Source organism: Erigeron canadensis, chromosome 3, assembly GCF_010389155.1.
Source record: "Erigeron canadensis isolate Cc75 chromosome 3, C_canadensis_v1, whole genome shotgun sequence".
Lineage (NCBI taxonomy): Eukaryota > Viridiplantae > Streptophyta > Magnoliopsida > Asterales > Asteraceae > Erigeron > Erigeron canadensis.
The window spans coordinates 39,642,212-39,660,760 of NC_057763.1; the positions used below are offsets into that span (position 1 = coordinate 39,642,212).

Genomic DNA, 18,549 nt, shown 5'->3' on the forward strand with positions numbered 1-18,549 from the left:
TCCAAAAAAGTTTGATCAATAAATATGATTAGATTTTTTTTTATCATAAAATCCTTAAGAAGCAAAGTGACACCCTCCTAATACGTTATTGCAAATTTCTAAGACCAATTCCTTCATAACAGTTATTGGATCCGTTTATTCTGTCAGCAGTAACACAACATAATATAAATAATACTATAATTTTAAACATCAACATTATTTTTTAAAAATATACGATGCAAACATCTTGATATATAAAGATTATCTCAAGTATTCGGGGTGACAATGGATTGAAAAAAGAAAGTATTTGCCACTTTGGCTTTATGTGCAAACAAATATAAGGATCAATTGTTTCCGAAATAATATCATCTACCAACATGTCGGTAATAGCTAAGACGTCTTCAACAACGGCGATTATATCTCCCAGTTTCAACAACAACAAAAAATCTAACATAAAAACACACCACACACCTAATACAAACATAACTTTATTATCCAATACATAATAAAATATGAAAATTTAATGATAATAATAAAACTACCAAATCAACGTAATCAAAAATCTACCAATAATCCACCTACCGAACATATCATGCTTTAAAGTGGGCGTCTAACGTTTAGTAGAATAGGAAAATATGTATTAGAATTCAATTAGGAAACTATATATATTCATTGAGATATATATACTATAAATATTTTATTTATAATTAAGTTAATATGTTTTTTTTTTAAATGTGACTAAAAAAACATGCAGTCACTCTCAGTGATCAATAATCATTCAGATATGAGTATATGACTAACCGGACCGAAACCAAACAAAACCAATTAAACCCAAACCCAACGGTTTATGGTTTTTAAAAACCTAACCTTTTCGTTCTCAGTTTTAGCTAAAGTTCAACCTAAACTAATCCATCACCCCTAGTTTATAAGGTGTTAGTTATTTAGTGTAGTGAGACATTGAACTATATACATTAAAATAGGTTTATTTTTTTTTGAATGACATATCGTTTCTACTCATATACTATCCCAATAAACACCAAAAAGCGTTAGTGTCAGAAATTAAACCATGGTCTATTCTACTCTTTTCAAGAAGCAAGAGTCTCTATCAAGTGGGCACACTCACACATTAAGTCAAAAGTATCACAAACTCAACTAGTAAAGTCAAGAGAACCTTTGAAAGGTCTAGGGAAAGGTATTTTGTGGCAATCTCACTTAAATTAAAATAGTGACTCGTACGAGCTATTTTGTTTTGAGGGTGAAGAGAACATGTCTTATTCGAATGTGGATGACCTCTATTTATAAGATGGATTAGCTTGGAGGAAAAGTTAGGGTTTTAAGGGGATTCCCTAATTTTTTGGAAGAGATATGAGCAGCTCCTTTGACTTTAGGGGGAAGAAATATGGAAATTTCTGTATTTGGGTGATCTCTGTTCTGAGGGAGGGATCTCCGTAATAAGGTCTGGGACATTGTGAGGTGAGCTCCGTTTTGGCGAAGGTTGCTCTGAAGAGAGGAAGCTCCGTATTTCTAACATGAAGTATCTTAAGGCAGTCTCGGTAATAGGAGCTTTGTAGTAGCAGACAGACATACCAAGGAAGTGCTCCGTATGGGGTACATCATCAATGTCTAAAGAAAAACCAATTTAAAGGTAAGTTAACAACGAGATCAAAAAAGGTTCATACGTCATTGGGGATCCTTTATTTCTTTGAAAGATCAAAAATCTCATCCATTTTTGGGAACATGATTGGCTTGGATTGGGGAAACATTTAATGCACGTTTCAAATACACTCTATAGCTTGAAAGTAAATACCATTGTATTGTTTCTAATCGCTTGGTTTTTGTAATAGAGTTTTAAACACAAAATGGGCTTGGTCTGGTAGCTTGCGACCCTCAACTGAATCCATTGTGGTGGCTAACCACCAAAACGTTCTTTCAAAAACAAAGGTGAGACTTGTACTGATGAATGGAACTTCACCCTTGCTAGGGAAATTGTTCTTTCGGTCCAATGGTTAAGAATCAAGATTGATTAATAAGTTCTTATTAACTCTCTTGACGGATTACCCACCATGGTTTTCCAACTCGTATAACGGCATTGTTATTCACTCGGTTATCTGTCCCTTATGTGATAATGAAATTGAAACAACTCTCCACTTACGCATCAAGTGTAGAGTAGTTTGGGGCTTTGTCCATGATTAGTGGAAGATGTGAATTCTTATTAACTCTAGGATCAAGCTTCTTTGGAAAAATATTGTCGTTAAAGGTCCACATTATTCTTGAGTTTCTATTAAAAGAAAAAAAAAAGAAGATTGGATAGGGGAGGAAATGATAGAAGATTACATTCAAAAAAGTCATTCTCGAGTTTGAAAGGAAACTAAAAAAAATCCGCCTGCAACCCCCTTTCACCTGCAACCCCCCTTCTCTGCAACAACCATCTGCAACCGCCACCTGCAACCACCTGAAACCACCACCTACAACCGCCACTTGCAACCACCGTCTGAAACCACCACCTGCAAACGCCACCTTCTACCTGCAATCACCCTTCCACTTTCTTTTCCATCCAAATCGCCAAAATGGCCAGAAAACTTTTGGAGGAAAAAATCTTGATTTTTCCTTTTTTCCACTTTCTTTTCTTTTGAAAAAAAAAAACTCAAGAATGCAAAAAGGTAAAAATTTCTATCTTTCCCTTTCCTTTCTTTTATAAAAAAAACTCAAGAATGAAGCCTAACTCTTGATGGATTAACCACGATGGTTTTCCAACTCGTATAACGGCATTGATATTCACCAGGCCATCTGTCCTTAATGTGATAATGAAATTGAAACTACTCTCTACTTGTTCATTAAATAAAGAGTAGTTTGGTGTCGTATCCATGATTTGTCGAAGATATAAATTCTTATTAAGTCCAGGAATAAGCTTTGTTGGAAGAATATTGCCCGTCAACATTAACTCTTGATGGATTAGCCACTATGGTTTTCCAACTCGTGTATCGACATTGATATTCACTTGGCTATCTGTCCCTTATGTAATAATGAAATAAAAACTACTCTTCACTTATTCATCAAGTGGAGAGTAGTTTGGGGTTTTGTCCATGATTTACAGAAGATTCCTATTGATCATTTGATTGGATATGTATTAAGAGTATGAATTGTAAACTTAATTGATTTGATTGGTGGATTGATCCTTCATTTTTTTATGTTTAAACTTTGTAAATTACTTATAAGAAAAAATAAAAATTAATGCAAATTTATTTATTAACATAAATTGTGGGTATCATATATAGAGAGGCATGATACGTGAGATTAAAGACAATATACGAATTCCTCATTTGAACCAAGATTCTTAAATTATTATGCCCAAATTAACAATATTACCATTTGTGCTATCCAAAATGAAATTCGTGTAACCTAGATAGGTAGAATCAACTTCTTTTTTTAGAAAAAAAAAATAATAATAATACATTAAGAACTCGTAGCAACGATATGTTTCATCTCCTAATGTTGAACTTGAAAACCATTTTTTAGTGGAAAAGAAAACTGAAAACACCTTATACATTACCACAATTTCTTTTTTGTGTCGTTTAGTGGTCTTTTGCGACGACACATGTCGCTGCAAAAGGCATCAGTCTCACCAAATGCCTTTACTTGTAACGAAAGAGATATCCAATCATTAAAATCTATACCTAACATAAGAGTATGTGTAATTTCAAAATGACTCTTCGGGGAAAAAAATGACTTTTTGAAATGACAAATTTGTAGGGTTTTTTCTCTAAATTTTTTTGTTACCCCTCAATTAAAAATTGAATGTTAAAATAATGAGTATGTATGTACTTTAAGCAAGAATTCTATAATGCTATGTTCTTGAGTCCATTTTTTTAAAAAAAGAAAACAAGTGATATGATAAGAAGAGATAAGATTTGATCCTTTCAAATCATCACAATAATGAGAGGTACATTTTTTAAACAAAAACAACTAAAACTTCTTTTCAAATCATTTCAATTCATTTCCTTTCCATCTTTAAAAAAGAAAAACTCAAGAACCCAACTTGTTTTAAAATCACTTGGATTGTTTTATTTTCTCGTTTTACAAAAACTCAAGAACATAGTGTACATGTTAATGATATCTATAATTAGCAAATTTGTTATACAATCATTGTATCATACATATAATCAAGATTACTAGATATACAAGATTTAGGGGTGTTCATTTGCCGGTCCAAACCGAGAAACCGGACCGACTTTGGAACCGAACCGAACAATACCGAAGACACCGGTCCGGTCCACGGTCCCATTTTTTAATGATTTTCGGGCCTTGTTTCAGTCCATGGTTGGCCCGACAGAACTCATGTTCAGAACCGAACCGAGATGGAAATCTAAATTTAAATAGGATTATACTTCTTTTATTTAGTTAATACTGATATAGACATTCCTTTTTAAGTGGGATTATGAGTTTATGACTCCTTTTATTTAGCAAATATCGTAAGTTAATTAATTTACTCTCCAAAAATTTCGATCACAAATTCTCACATCATATGATCATAACTAGGGGTGTTGATGGGTCGGGTTAAATGGTTTCGGGTTATTTGGTTCGGGTTATTCGGGTTTCGAAGAATTATAAATTAAATCGTAACCCAAACCAAATAAGATTTGGGTTATTCGGGTTTAGGTTGTTCGGGTTCGGGTTTTTTGGATCAGGTTTTGGGTAACCCAAATAACATGTGATTGACTTTACGTGCATTAGTTACACAACATTGCAACAATCTAATTTCAATTTCGAAAACTTGAATTACAGGGATACTTATATTGATTAAGTTTGTGCGTTTTTGGAATTCTTGCATGAAAAGATGATTGTATTATTAGAGTAAAAGTCATAGACAAAACAAAAAAAAATTATAAACTATATAAAAATATAAAAACTATTGATATTAAATAAACAAAATTTGACAATATATGACTCTTTTTATATTCATATTGTTATCATCTTTTATTAGTGTATTTTTAAACATTTATTATTATTTAACTTTGCACAATCCTGATTTTGTTTATAAATCAAAATTTAATATTTAAATAATATATACTTTAAATAAATTTAATGTGTTGTATTAGTGTGTGTATATATAAACGCATCTTATTTGAGTTATTCGGGTTAACCCAAATTATAAAATTTTCACCCGCAACCCAAACCGATTAAGTTTTGGGTTATTCAGGTTGACCCAAACGATGACCCACAAACCAAATAACCCAACCCATTTCATCCAAACCCATTTGGGTTGGGTCGGGTTGCTTGGGTTTGGTTATTTTCAACACCCCTAATCATAACCCTAAGAGGCTAACACGAATACAACTATAAGAGACTACAGGCGGTGACAACTGCATTCTTCAATCTGATATACAAAATTAGTTAAATATTAGATCATATGAAATACAATGTCTTGAGAGGCTGACACATATGTTCAATTCGAACCATTTTTTCCTCTTTTGATGACTTTACAAATGAAGTTACTTTATTTTTTCCCTCTTTAGATGACATCCTTTCACACTTGCCCATTTACTTAATGTCCGTATCATAGTGTTTGCATTAAGTCAATTGTAATGTCTGCTAACCATCAAATAATGTTTTGTATAGGTATTAAATTATTAATATTAATAATTTAATATACATTATATATATCATTAGCAGATTAGGTAGTTTGTGTTCGTGATTATAAGTAGTTGTTGCTATCCAATTTTGTCCTTCAAAATGCAATTCTCATGTAACTTTTACTCGGTTTCGATCCAACAAGTAAAACCTGAAAACCGACTCTAAACTGAACATGGACCAAACCGAAGACAACGGTCCGGTCCTCGGTTCTACTTTTTTGCAAAAACGGTCCTCGGTTCGGTCCTAAATATGTCCGGTTCGGTCCGGTTCCCGGATCATGAACACCTCTAACAAGATTACTAGTCACCGGAAGCCACAACGCAAAATCAAAATGGAGGATAATAGAAAGAAGACGTTACATGGTAGTCCTACTAATATTGAAATCCAACCGAATGCCGAGCGTAAATCCATTAAGTTCTACCGAACCTTTAGTCCTAAACTGCTTAGGAATCTTCCTTAATCATGTGTACTGTTTGCATGACCAGTTCTTTGTATCCATCAAAACTCGAATTATTTCTGATATCCTGAGCGTCACATGTAACACCACCAGTGGCGAACTAAAGAGGGCGGGGTAAGAGGGCTCATGTCCCTCTCAAAATTAAAATTTTGTCATGTATTATTAAATTTTTTATAGCTTTTTAAAATTTTCTTATAAATTCTTAACATTTTACCTTTTTTAGATTTATTTTTCATGAGTTTTTTAATTTTGCCCCTTTGAGAGTTTTTTTCTCCGGTACCGTCCCTAGACACCACCATGATAATATGCTTTTATATTTTAATGGAAGTGATAAAACTACAATATGTTTTAGCCATCTACAACAATGTCTGTTTTATACAGTCTTATACTGTGTAGTAAAACATGTACACTTGTTAATAAATGTTGTAGATTTATCACTTCTTATATTTTAGAACCTTGAAGATTTGCGACCAATTTTTAAAGGGTCTTTAACTTTAGAAATAGACCCACGGTAGGGAATGTGAACCCAAGCCCATATCTTCCACCATACACACCATGCCCATAAACACAATATATATGATCCGAAGTTTTCAATTTCTAGCCCGCAACTGCTTCACTCGGGTCGGTTAAAAGCAGACTACCACGTATCAACCTGGATTTAGTAGGAAAATTTTCAAGCCAAGCCTTCTAAAAGAACACCATCCAAAACTCCTCTTAGTTTTTGGTTTATGAACAAACACCACGAAGCTAGAGGTTTTGGATTTTTTTTATATGAAAAAGCTATTAAACTTATACCATCTAACATAATAGTCAAAATTTTATTACAATCTACTCAAAACTAATAACATATATTTATATTAATAAAAAATGAGTTTTAGAGTTTACAAACAACAAAAACATTAAAATATCACATCATCATATCATATAAGGGGAAGGGAATATGAGGCTGTTAGACACCTAAGTTGGGTGAAAAACCTCTCACATACCTTTTTTTAAACTATAAAAATCATGGGGGACAAACATTTATTCAAAATATTAAAATATTAGTATGTGAGGGGTTTTTCACCCAAGTTGGGTGCATAACAGCCTTATACTCACTTTTCTCATCATATAAATAGTTATATTAGAAAAAACTAGAAAAGACCGGCCGGTTCAACCCAGGAACAGTTCGGGTAAAAAAATCAGTCATAAAAAACCGGCCACCACAAGAAAACCTGGTCAAAGCGGTCCGACTGGCTGGTTCCAACCTGTTTTTAAACATTGCTTCCAAGACCTCAACCCAAAGTTGTTCAGGAAGTTTCTTAAAACCCGAACCCAATGGATTGTTGATTTCAAGAACTAAACTTTTCGATCAATTTTCGGTTTTAGCAAAAATTGAATCATGCTCGCTCTAACTTGTATCTATATAACGATGACGAATGATAAAATAAAATCATTAGGACACTACTACTAGGTACATCTTTCTTATGTGGTCTGTGTCATATGCATGACTATCAAAGTACATGCATGAATATTTGTATTTTAACAATATTCTGCTATGTTTTTGCTTGTTTCAAATAGATAAGGATCAATTCATATTTAATATAGACGAGAGTTAGTGTCCGCGCGTTGTGGCGGTGAGATGGTGGAGGTGATAGATCAAGTCATAGAGTGTGATAGCCAAATGTCTTAGCCGTACGGGCTCCACCATCGAATTTAAAAATTCATCGAAATTATATCGAATGACATCTTTAATGAAAGAACATGAAATTTTAAGAACGCCTATACAACTTTTATATAAAAGGTTTTGAATGAATTAGAGGAATAAAATGATTTATGGAGGAGAAAGAAAAAATTAGTGGTTGAGATTTGAGGAGAGAGAAAAAAATGGGTGGTTGATATTTAAGGGTATTATAGGTATATTAGGTAGAGATGTTTAAGTTAATGAATAAAGAAAGAAGGGTAATTTAGGTAGTTCAAATCATCTTTTCTTAAAAAAAAAAAACAAAATGATTTATAAGATAGTATTTGAAGTATTATATAAGATCCGTCCAGTTATCTATGTATACCATATATCTGATCAATTAATTCTTACATTGAATTTACCAACAGCGAGCAACAGTCATAAATATCTGAAGCAAAATCTGATTCAGCTTTAGATATTAACAACTTGTTGGTAATGCAGATACATTTTGGTGGACGTTTTTAGCAACCGACTATCTGTAACAGGCAGTATAATGATCCAGATGATGATCGAGCATCATATAGAACCAGAAAGATATATTAATTATTAGACCATATATTTATTTTTTATTTTTTATTCCAAATTGTTTTTCTGCGCAATCAATCATGATTTCTGAACCAGGATATGATACTTTTACATTCATTATAATGCTTATGTTGAGAAATCTCAGTTGATAATGAATCAGGAGTAGTAGCAGTTCTAGTGACTTTCACTCTGAAGCGGATTTTGTTTTGAAAGATGCATTTGCTCCCCACATGCTTATGAACAAGAACAAACGCCCGGTAAAGGAAAATAATGAAGCTGAAGCTTGTGGCTCTCGTGAAACACTTGCTTTCGAGTACATGGAGAAAAAGCCACCACATACTCGGGAGACTTTAGGTCTCAAGGTTAGTAGTTAATTACAAATTGGATGATAAAATCTTTTGATTGACAGACTGTTCAGTGTTCACTTGTGTATGCTGAATCTTATGTCATTTTCTTAAAATAGGCTTCGGCTCTCTCTGATCTATTTCCAGAGCTGAACAACTATAAGAGCTGCGATCTAACGAATTCAAGCTGGATATGTGTTGCTTGGTATGTCTCTTACTTAGAGGTGGCAATATGGGCAAATGGGTTCTGGTAAAAAGTAGTCATCTTAATTTAAATGGGTCAAAACAAGTTATGTTGACCAGGGTGTTAAACATAACCTTGATCGACCCATTCATAAGCAAATGGGTCAAAGTTGTCACCTCTACACTTACAACTTAAGCAAGGGCCATCTGTTAATGTTGATCACATGATCAATTCACTTGTTCGCAGGTATCCAATTTATCGAATTCCTGTGGGCCCAACACTAAGGGATCTGGAAGCCTCTTTTTTGACCTTACATCCCTTGTCAACACAGCCCGGAAGTACTTGCTTCTTTCCCTCACCTCCTTTACTTTTTCCATAGACGCGCCAAATGGTTTCTACTTTCTCGTGAGCCATATAATAATTTTGTATATATGCTCATACAGACGTTGGTGAGGCTGAATCCTCAAGTATGGGAGCTCGAGGGGAAGGTATCCGTCTACCAGTAATTGGGCTGGCAACTTACAAGCTAAGAAGTTCAATCATAGCCCCTAATGATCCAGAAGAACGTCAGCAAGAGCATGCTCTTTTGGAGGCGGCTAGCAAGTGGCTCCACAAGTTGCAGGCCCTTCTCCCTGATTATCAGTTCTTCCTTGAGCGTAACAATTGATGAAGGGAAGTACATCAGCGTGATTTCAAGTCTGTTAAATAATATGTATTTGGATGGTGTTTCTTTTAAACTGATGTTTATGATGCAGATTTTGGATGGTTCGTACTCAGTAGAATAAGATACAAAACATGACTGTTTTACTGCCTTTATGACCTTGGTAGTTAGTATTATGAAGTTCTTAGTGTTGGTCATTCTATCTACATCTTTCTTGTTAAGAAGTTTATCCTTTGGTTTAGGTTGATTTGTATCAGAAGCATCATTACTACATATAGACATAAAAATTTGAACAGATGTGATTTTGTTCATCCTAACTGCTCTGGCAAAATATAACCTAACTAGTTACATTGTATGAAAAATAACAGGAAATTTAGTCTCTACATCAAACCTTACTCTAGTTCCTTAAAGCTTTGCTGTATTTTGAGCAGAGTTTGGTGAAGGTCTTGCCCGCGTGTTGTTTGTCTTGTTACAAATTGTCGGCAAAAATGGTGGATAATAATATCGTCTGAATGAAGTCAGATTTTGGAGTGATCTCTTCATGGTCATTACGTGAAAAGGAATCAGATGAGATGATGATACCACTATCAACCAGGGAAAAAGAAAATTAAGAAAGATCTAACACAAAGATGGTTGCAAGGGATCCAAAAATCAAGACTGAAGCGACAAAATGGGTTGAGTGGGTAATAAGTCAATATAATTAAAAAAAAAATCCTCCTTAGAAAAGATAAAGAAGAGAAGAACTAGAAAAAACTTGTACCTTCTTTCTAATGTAACATCCTCTTGAAGTGTCTTTGGTGAAGAAGTTGGTTCAGCAGAAGAATCAACTGTGGGCTCATGACTTTGAGGTGGGTTATAGATAAATGATAATATCAATGGACCTGTTGCTGCACTGGTAGACGACAATGCTGAAGAAGTCGACTCTTTGTGAGATAGTGAATGTTCTTGCAGTGTCTTCCTCAATTGCGATATAATAGAGTAAGATTCATCATCATACAGCTCCTTCTTACAAAGACCTTGAACTTTTTAGTCAAGGAATTTAAGCATTGAAACCGATAGTCCATATTACAAATAGTCGGATACTATACACAAAGTCCATTTTCCTTTTTTTTTTCTTCCTAATAAAACATACTGTGAACCAATTTACCTAAGGTGGCATTTGGAATTGGTTAATAGAACAACATAAATGCTATTTGCCTTTGAAAATTACATGTTTCAAGAAAAGCTACATCACCCTGCTTATAAAAAAAAAATGCTTAAATCACTCGCAAATAATAATATCAAATGTATCAAGTAAATCTTAAAATACCTACAGAACTCCTTATTTGTTGTATACTTGTACAGTATCAAAACATAATGCGCAGATAAATAGTTTTAACAAGCTATGTCGAACACCCCGTAAAGATTAGTCTTTCATGGAAATTATATAGTACGAGTAACGTATAAGACAGTATGGCCTATTTAACCTGCAAGGCCTACGACATAACATGCAGACAAAGGACTATGGTACTTGGGCCTACGTCTTATCTTCGTGGTTTACGACCTTTACATGAGCAGGATCTATTCGATCTATAGGCTATTACATATACTTGTATTGATCTGGATTCCAATAAAATCTGGGGTTTTCTTATAACACGTTATCTTAGCTAATGAAGTTCATCATATAGAGAAATGTGATATATATACCAAAATATGGCAACACTCTACTAAACTAGTAAAAGCACTAAATAAAATATACTAATGTCATAATTTCCTTGTCAAATTAAAAAAAAAAAAAAGATATCATAATTTCACCAGTTCACTTCACAATTAACCAACCTCATAAATCAAGACAACAATATTTACTGATAGTCATATTAGTTGTATCAAATGAATATAAAAAAAAAGGATATTTTAAGCACGCGTTCATTTTGAGTGATCTTATCCTTCCCAAGATTAGTAATGCAAAGAGGACACACCTGCAAGATCGACTTATCAATATTAAAAGAGATACTCGTATAACCTTTTTAATTATTAAACCTTGAAACTCATAAAATAAGTACAGTAATTAGTTTACTATGGTCAAATATGAATGCATACATTATACATCAAAGATAATTGCCTCCTAAAATAATGATTAATAATTACCATATATTGTTATTCAGCCATCCGGGTATAATAATTCTTTATAAGAATAAATAACTATATATAAGCTATGGTTGATACTTGATAGGGGAAAGATAAAATGAGTCCAGCTTATTTTGAATTCAAAAAAGTCCATTGATTTTCTTCCATCTCCTCCAATTCCAACCACCTCCTACCACCACCACCGTCATCTCCGACCACCACCATGATCATCCGGCGACAGCGACCATCTCCGGCGAGACTTACACATGTGTAAGTACAACTTACACATGTGTAAGTACAACTTATGTACACAACAATGAAGGTTAAAGGCGGAGTCCGTCAATCCATGGCACTATGGCAGTGGCCAAGGGCGGAGCTCGTCAGTCCATTGCGGAGCCCGTTAGGTAGATCACCCATCACCGGTCACCCCTATGACTTATCACCTTCAATGACCTATCACCCCCACCAGCTTTGGTTTATGAATATCCTTAAGGGCGAAGCCCGCTCCGAATCATAATTTTTGATAACCACCACCAGCCACCATCATTGCCGGAAATTTAACTTAGACATGTGTAAGTTGTACTTAGTTACTTACACATGTGTAAGTCTCGCCGGAGATGGTCGCCGTCACCGGAGGATCATGACGGTGGCCGGAGATGATGATGGTGGTGGTGGTGGTCGGAGTTCACTTACACATGTGTAAGTTACATTGACTTTTTTTGACTCAAATTAGCTAGTCTCAATTTATCCCACCCATGGTTGATATATATATATATATATATTCTTGTAGACATGCATAAATATTACAGTAGTGTACCTGATTGTTAAACAGAACGTTTAAGGGGGTGTTTGGGTGTGCATATTCTAAAGCTTAAGCCAAAAAGAAAAAGCTTTGCTTATTTATTGAATTACTCGTAGCGAGATAGTAAGAATAAGCAACTAATGAAGATATCTATAAATAGATGGCATGGTTTAGCAATTTATATATTTATGCGTGTCGGCTAAAGACTTAAAAAGGGCGAAAATAAATATATGTAAAAAAAAAAAAAAATACCCCGGATTGAATTTGCTGTTGGTGTTGATGCTCAAGATGAAAACATAATCCAGAAGCATCAAATCCATCATCACTACAATATGGACACCCGATTTCTTGATTATTTTCTTCCATACTTGAACATTCTTCTTCTTCTTCCCTATCAATATAACATTCTTCTTCTTCTACTTGTTCTTCTTCGTTATGATCAGTATAATATTCGTCGTCATCATCGTTGATAATTAAACTCCACATAATGATAATTTAGGGATGAGCGATCTATAGTACGATTGTTATAAAATTTATCCGATTTCAGAGGAGTGAATTGTTCAGTACGATTGTTATATATAAGGAGAGAGAATTAAGTAAAACGTGCCAAACACGGGTGACGTTAACCCTGATGGGCCCTCACGTAATGTTTTTTTTTAGTCGTATGTTTTTAATTCCCTTCAGGCCCCAATGGCCCAATTCACAACCATAAACAACAACTTCTGTGCTGACTGCTGAGTTATGAACTCTATATATATGTCAGCTTCAGTCCCTGTTGTTTGGATTGATAGAGTTTGTTTCACAACTCTGGTTGTAAGCGAACTGAATTTTCGATAAATTGTTCGTAAATAGTTTTTTAATTGCTTAAATATAAAGTAAATTAAACACCTAATGCCATTTTTTTAATAAAATTTTATCTCAATACTTTAAAGGTGTAAAGTTAAGATCAAAGAACACCTCCGCCTTACAAAACATGAGAATATAACCCTTTCTCTCTTGTTTCTAGAGTCATGGGTATTGACCATTAATCCAACTATGTTTGTTTGTTTTTAATTGTTTTTAAAGAAAATTTATATGTTTAATTCAATGAACAAACATGAATATATAATTTTTTTTTAATTCATGTTCAACTGCAAATAATATCAACTTTTTTTCGTGAACGTTCGATAGTTTGTTTACAAACCTTTGTTTCTTTATGACTTTATATGAATTTGGATACTTTTTTATATTTAACTTACATTGTAAAGTTATTAGTTATATATAATTTTGTATTTTTTATGTTTGTTTGTGTTTGTCCATGAACACAAGCAAATAAACATAAACACAGTTTATTAATGAATGAACACGAAACACAATTTTATATTTTTGAATCATATTTGTTAAATTAAATAAGTGAACATGAACAAAGCATCATTCGTATTCGATCTATTCGTTTACAATCTTAATCAATCAAACATTTACCTGTGTGTATTTAACTAATTATTTAATAAATATAAAAACATATAATCATCTTTATGAACTTTGAGTTTTTTTATTGACATAAATAAAACGACATATGTATTTTTTTTCTCTACTCTAAATATTAAGGAACAATTACATTTCAAAAGTAAACTCACCTTGATAATTATTTTGAAAATTAATATTTTTGGGGTTTTGTTAAATATCATAAAGCTGATGCATAAAATAATTATACAATTATCTTAAAATTCATGATGAACTTTAGATATAATGTTAATTATTTTTTACATACAACTTTTAGGGTTGTTTTTAGCCTTTTTTTCATATTCTTTGATTAAGTTTGTCTATCTTACTTCTTACGAAAACTTTCTAATGTCTAACTTAACAATCATTTTTTTTTTTTTAAGACAAAAATTACCAAATATATTTTAAGAACAATACACTTTATTAATTGCTCCGTACTTAATTTCCATAGTAAATAATCTATAACACATTTAATTATAGAATGTAAGTAAATACGAGTATTAAACTATTAATTTCCTGTTAAAAAAAGGTAATATTAATTTGGTAATAGTTTTAAACACGGTAAGTAGGGTAATGTAATTTTAGCATGACCCTTTCTTTTCTATATCGATTTTGCCATTGTATCAAACAAAATTAATCAACTAATGCAGAGTTTGTTATATATGCTGATAACTCAAATTTGTCAAACAAACTTCCCTGTTTTTTCTCTTTCAAAAATTCCATTTCTTTCTCTTTATTTTCATTAATTAATGACTTCATTATCACCAATATTAATGAATCCAATAATGAAACATGGAGATTCTTTTAATCCGAATGGCCTTAGAGTTCTTCTTGTTGAAAACAATCCCACTACCATCTTACTTTATTCCAAGATGCTGCATTCTTGCAACTATCAAGGTTTTAATCCTTTTTTTTTATGCTATAACAATATTTTTATATACTAATAATATAGTAAATACATGTATATGTAACAAAGATAATGTGGTGTTTTGTTTCTTGATCATGTTTGTAGTGACACATTGTTCAGGGCCAACAGAAGCATTATCTTTGATAAGAAGTAACGAAAACAAGTTCGATATTGTGTTAACAGAAGTTAGCTTCTTTCCGGATATGAATGGAATCAAGTTTCTTGAAATCATTGTTCAAGAAACCGATTTACCCGTTGTTAGTAAGTCAAGAAACATGATTTGTTTTTCAAGGTTTTTTTTTTTTTTTTTGATGATATTATTGAGGATTGATGATGCATTTGTTGTATAATAAATAGTTGTATCAGCAGAAGAGAGAACCAGTATGGTTTTCAAGTGTGTAACCAACGGTGCATGCGATTACATACTAAAACCGGTTCCATTAGAGGTTTTTAAGGTGTTATGGCAGCATGTTGCACGTAAGGAATTTCTTCGTTTGGGGTCATTGAAACAAATTGATTATGTGGGACAGATGAACCCGCTTGATAGGGTAGAGAATAGAGAACCTGGTTCAAGTAATTCTGGTGAAGAAAAAGAGGTAAGTGGAAGCCCGGATAGTGTTCCATTGGATTATGAGGGAAACGATAGGGAGGATGAGCAAGAGAAGGTCCGAGGTAGTAAAAAGCAACGAATGGTTTGGACCGACGAGCTTCATCTATTATTTGTCAGAGCTGTGAAACAACTTGGAATTGATAGTATGAACTATATCGATCCGCCTTTTAACCTTTCTGATATATTGACCTATTTATTTATATTTATAGATGGGTCAAACTGGGTTGTATTTTATAGCAACGGGCCAAAGGGTTTCGAATTAGTTGAAAATCCCTGAACATCTTTTTGTAATGCAGACATGTTCCCAAATTCAAGAATTGAGATTGTTATTGTAATAATACTAATCTTAACTAACACGAAACTAAAGGTGCTTGTTTTGACCCATTAACCAAACCCGTGTGACCCACCCATCTTGCAACATATGTATGTTATATCTGAACAACTTAAAAACTTTAACTGCAGATGCTGTCCCGAAAAAGGTCTTGGAACTGATGAATGTACCAGGGCTCAGGAGGGAAAATGTTGCAAGCCATTTACAGGTTCGATTCAGTCTTGACCAAAATTTTGTTTATATATTTTAGTAACAGTTGAGAGTTAACTATATGTATGTTAATAATTCAGAAATACAGGCTAAGCCTCAAAAAGCTAAAAGAGCACATGCCAGAAAGTTTCAGCGTGCCACATTCTAGCCCAGCAGCTCCAGCGCACGAAGGCATGTTTCTAAGTACTCCTCCGATCGCTGAAATACAGCAACAGCAACTTCCAGTGGAGTACAATGACGTCCACCCAATTATTTTCCCTTTTCATGAGCAAGATCCTCTTTTCAATCAACTAGATTATGTCTAGATAAAATGTTTTAGCATTAGACTATTTTATGTTGATCTCCGTTTTTGAAGTTATAGAACAACAATCTTCTTTAAAGGAATGCGAGAAATGCATTTTTGAGATGTTTAAGTTGTAGATTACATAACAGAATCATTTACCAGAAATATTACAAAAAGAATATGGAATGTGATTGGGAATTGTTTACATTGTTAGAACGAATCTTTTAGAAACAACAACACAAAGAGTGTAACTAGAACAGAACCAAAGGCCATAGTGATTCGGGAACCATGGCTAGTAATAGGAAGAATGGGAGGAATCGAGCATTCTAAACCATTAAAATATACCTTGGTTGGGAACCCATCGCCTCGGGCAACATTGAGCCCAGGTATGTTCTTTTTTGTGAAGGAGATGACTGATTGTTGTGAGCCAGGAATACGTGGATCTTTCTTTGGGTTACGCCCACTTGTCTCAGCCACAATATAGTTTAAACCCGGGAGACCTTTTACGAAAATTGTGTTATTAGAACTCATAAGGCGGGTGCCATTGAAAGAGAACACTTCCTCAAATCCTGCCATTGATGTATCGAGCTCTACAGCCGCAAACCAATCAGCAAAACTAGTATCACCCCAGTTGAAAATGGTCATCCTTGCTGTCCATCCATCTTTGAAATCTGATAGCAAATGCCAGTTGATACTGACGCCACAGTTATCTGTACAGGGCAATGGGCTGGGCAGGTCCCAATCATTGTTCTTGGCAAAATCAGATGCCAGTTTTGTTCTGTTTTCGAATGGCACCAGAAGTGCATTCGAAGGCAGAAGAAGTGCGGGGGTATCCACACTGCAACTATCTGCGTTTGTGCACCCGCACGCACAAGTGCTGCATGGCACTACAGACTTGTTGAAAAACGACGAAAATGATACACAACATTTTGGTGTAGCAGGTTCGATCCGTGTCATATTGCAAATAAGTTGCCAACTAGCAACTGCGGTTGAATCAGAAGTAAGCCCACTAGGGTTTGGGAAACGGGTAGGACTAACTCGTACAGGCGGCCCACATTGGTAATCGGGGTTCATACTACCATTGATTTTCCAATTCTGAGGTGGAGTGAGTTGAGTCCGGTTTAGATCTGGTGGCATCTTGTAAACTTGCATCACAAAAGACGAAACTGACTTGTCGGGGTCCATTGATGGTGGTAAGAGAGTCCCGTTACGACAACAGAACGGAACCAATCCTAACTGTGAGTCATTTGTCTTGTCAAGTGGAAGGTCGACGATAGTGGGCCGCCGGTCACAGTTCAAAGCCTTTGAAAAGTCGAGTTTTTGGTAAAACTCGCCTTGCCGACCAAATATACAAGCGTTAGTGTCTATAATAGATGGGTAAGCTCCTTTCATTGAATAAATAAATTCATCTCGCATCCAGTCCCAACTTAGCTGCCAATAATCAAGGCGGCCGAGGGGATTGTGATTCGAGATGGTGACTTGTGCCATGTAATCAGTTTCTTGGGAACTGATTACATCATACATAATGGTTATATCGCCTTCTCGTCTCCCCTCAAATGTTTGATCATCCTCTTCAACCGCTGGTGTGGGTGTCGCGTTTGGGTCCTTTTCACAACAAACATGTGTTTCATTGTTTGCTGCACAAAACCACACCTTTGTTGGAAAACACTAAATAGAAATTTTATAGAGCAAAAGCTTCATAAAGGTTCTTCTATAGAGTATATTTGCTAAAAAAGAAAAAAATTATATTTGGAGAAAGTAAAAGAAAGATGATTCATAGGTTTATACCCGGACTTGAAGGGGCAGAGCACAAGAACCCATCATTCACAAGATAGATATTCACGGGCAATGAAGCGTTTGGTGGGGGGACACCAAACTGAGTCCCCACCAGCTGTATCCGCGCCTGCATTTGATTAAAATCCCCTGCAGTTTCAACAGCAGTCTTCAGATCAGTAACCGGAAACCCAGCCAAGACAACCCCACCAGTAACATTCGCAGGGAGGGATGTTCCATCAGCAAGAACAGCATTTGAAGCGGAAACTAAAAACTCGTGGTGTTGAAAACCAACAAACACACGCCACGACTTAAGCCTGTCAGCTGCAGCATTGGTGAGGGTCAGAGTAGATGCGAAACTGTATGGCTGGTCAGCGGTGTTGGTGACCGTTGGTGGGATTTGGAACCCGGAATTGTGTACGTATGATATTGAAATTCCATTGCAAATGGGAGATTGAGAAATGGCTTTTGGGATTAAAGTTAAGGTTAGTGAAATAAAGATGATGAAAACAATGCCCATTTTTAAGGTACAAAAAAACAT

At 34.5% G+C, this 18,549-nt stretch overlaps 4 protein-coding genes across 4 annotated transcripts; 2 read left to right on the forward strand and 2 right to left on the reverse strand.

Moving 5' to 3' along the window:
- The first annotated feature begins 8,614 nt into the window (after positions 1-8,614).
- Positions 8,615-9,623, forward strand: LOC122590641. Its single transcript, XM_043762818.1, has 4 exons — positions 8,615-8,677; positions 8,779-8,864; positions 9,090-9,181; positions 9,287-9,623. The coding sequence occupies exons 1-4, from the start codon at positions 8,633-8,635 to the stop codon at positions 9,508-9,510; spliced, it is 447 nt and encodes a 148-aa protein (XP_043618753.1). The 5' UTR covers positions 8,615-8,632; the 3' UTR covers positions 9,511-9,623.
- A 168-nt stretch (positions 9,624-9,791) lies between these two features.
- On the reverse strand, positions 9,792-12,941 carry LOC122594260 (protein DEHYDRATION-INDUCED 19 homolog 6-like). Its single transcript, XM_043766735.1, has 4 exons — positions 12,665-12,941; positions 11,397-11,462; positions 10,265-10,521; positions 9,792-10,088 (listed from the first exon to the last, which is right to left on the reverse strand). The coding sequence occupies exons 1-4, from the start codon at positions 12,896-12,898 to the stop codon at positions 9,974-9,976; spliced, it is 672 nt and encodes a 223-aa protein (XP_043622670.1). The 5' UTR covers positions 12,899-12,941; the 3' UTR covers positions 9,792-9,973.
- Positions 12,942-14,679: 1,738 nt separating this feature from the next.
- LOC122592120 (two-component response regulator ORR21-like) lies at positions 14,680-16,257 on the forward strand. Its single transcript, XM_043764330.1, has 5 exons — positions 14,680-14,791; positions 14,907-15,062; positions 15,159-15,554; positions 15,874-15,950; positions 16,033-16,257. The coding sequence occupies exons 1-5, from the start codon at positions 14,680-14,682 to the stop codon at positions 16,255-16,257; spliced, it is 966 nt and encodes a 321-aa protein (XP_043620265.1).
- Positions 16,258-16,349: 92 nt separating this feature from the next.
- On the reverse strand, positions 16,350-18,549 carry LOC122594439 (COBRA-like protein 7). Its single transcript, XM_043766891.1, has 2 exons — positions 18,024-18,549; positions 16,350-17,872 (listed from the first exon to the last, which is right to left on the reverse strand). The coding sequence occupies exons 1-2, from the start codon at positions 18,547-18,549 to the stop codon at positions 16,446-16,448; spliced, it is 1,953 nt and encodes a 650-aa protein (XP_043622826.1). The 3' UTR covers positions 16,350-16,445.

Bases quoted from the DNA above. Each gene is read 5' to 3' on its own strand.
- LOC122594260 (XM_043766735.1), bottom strand. From the start codon at position 12,898: ATGTGGAGTTTAATTATCAACGATGATGACGACGAATATTATACTGAT. The intron at 11,463-12,664 runs GTATTTTTTTTT...TCGATCTTGCAG, and splicing joins AACAGCAAATTCAATCCGGG to GTGTGTCCTCTTTGCATTAC. The intron at 10,089-10,264 runs GTACAAGTTTTT...CCTGGTTGATAG, and splicing joins GATGTTACATTAGAAAGAAG to TGGTATCATCATCTCATCTG.
- LOC122590641 (XM_043762818.1), top strand. From the start codon at position 8,633: ATGGAGAAAAAGCCACCACATACTCGGGAGACTTTAGGTCTCAAG. The intron at 8,865-9,089 runs GTATGTCTCTTA...ACTTGTTCGCAG, and splicing joins AGCTGGATATGTGTTGCTTG to GTATCCAATTTATCGAATTC. The intron at 9,182-9,286 runs GTACTTGCTTCT...ATGCTCATACAG, and splicing joins CTTGTCAACACAGCCCGGAA to ACGTTGGTGAGGCTGAATCC.
- LOC122592120 (XM_043764330.1), top strand. From the start codon at position 14,680: ATGAAACATGGAGATTCTTTTAATCCGAATGGCCTTAGAGTTCTTCTT. The intron at 15,555-15,873 runs GTATGAACTATA...CTTTAACTGCAG, and splicing joins GAAACAACTTGGAATTGATA to ATGCTGTCCCGAAAAAGGTC. The intron at 15,951-16,032 runs GTTCGATTCAGT...TTAATAATTCAG, and splicing joins ATGTTGCAAGCCATTTACAG to AAATACAGGCTAAGCCTCAA.
- LOC122594439 (XM_043766891.1), bottom strand. From the start codon at position 18,549: ATGTTTTTTTGTACCTTAAAAATGGGCATTGTTTTCATCATCTTTATT. The intron at 17,873-18,023 runs GTATAAACCTAT...GGTTTTGTGCAG, and splicing joins CTCTGCCCCTTCAAGTCCGG to CAAACAATGAAACACATGTT.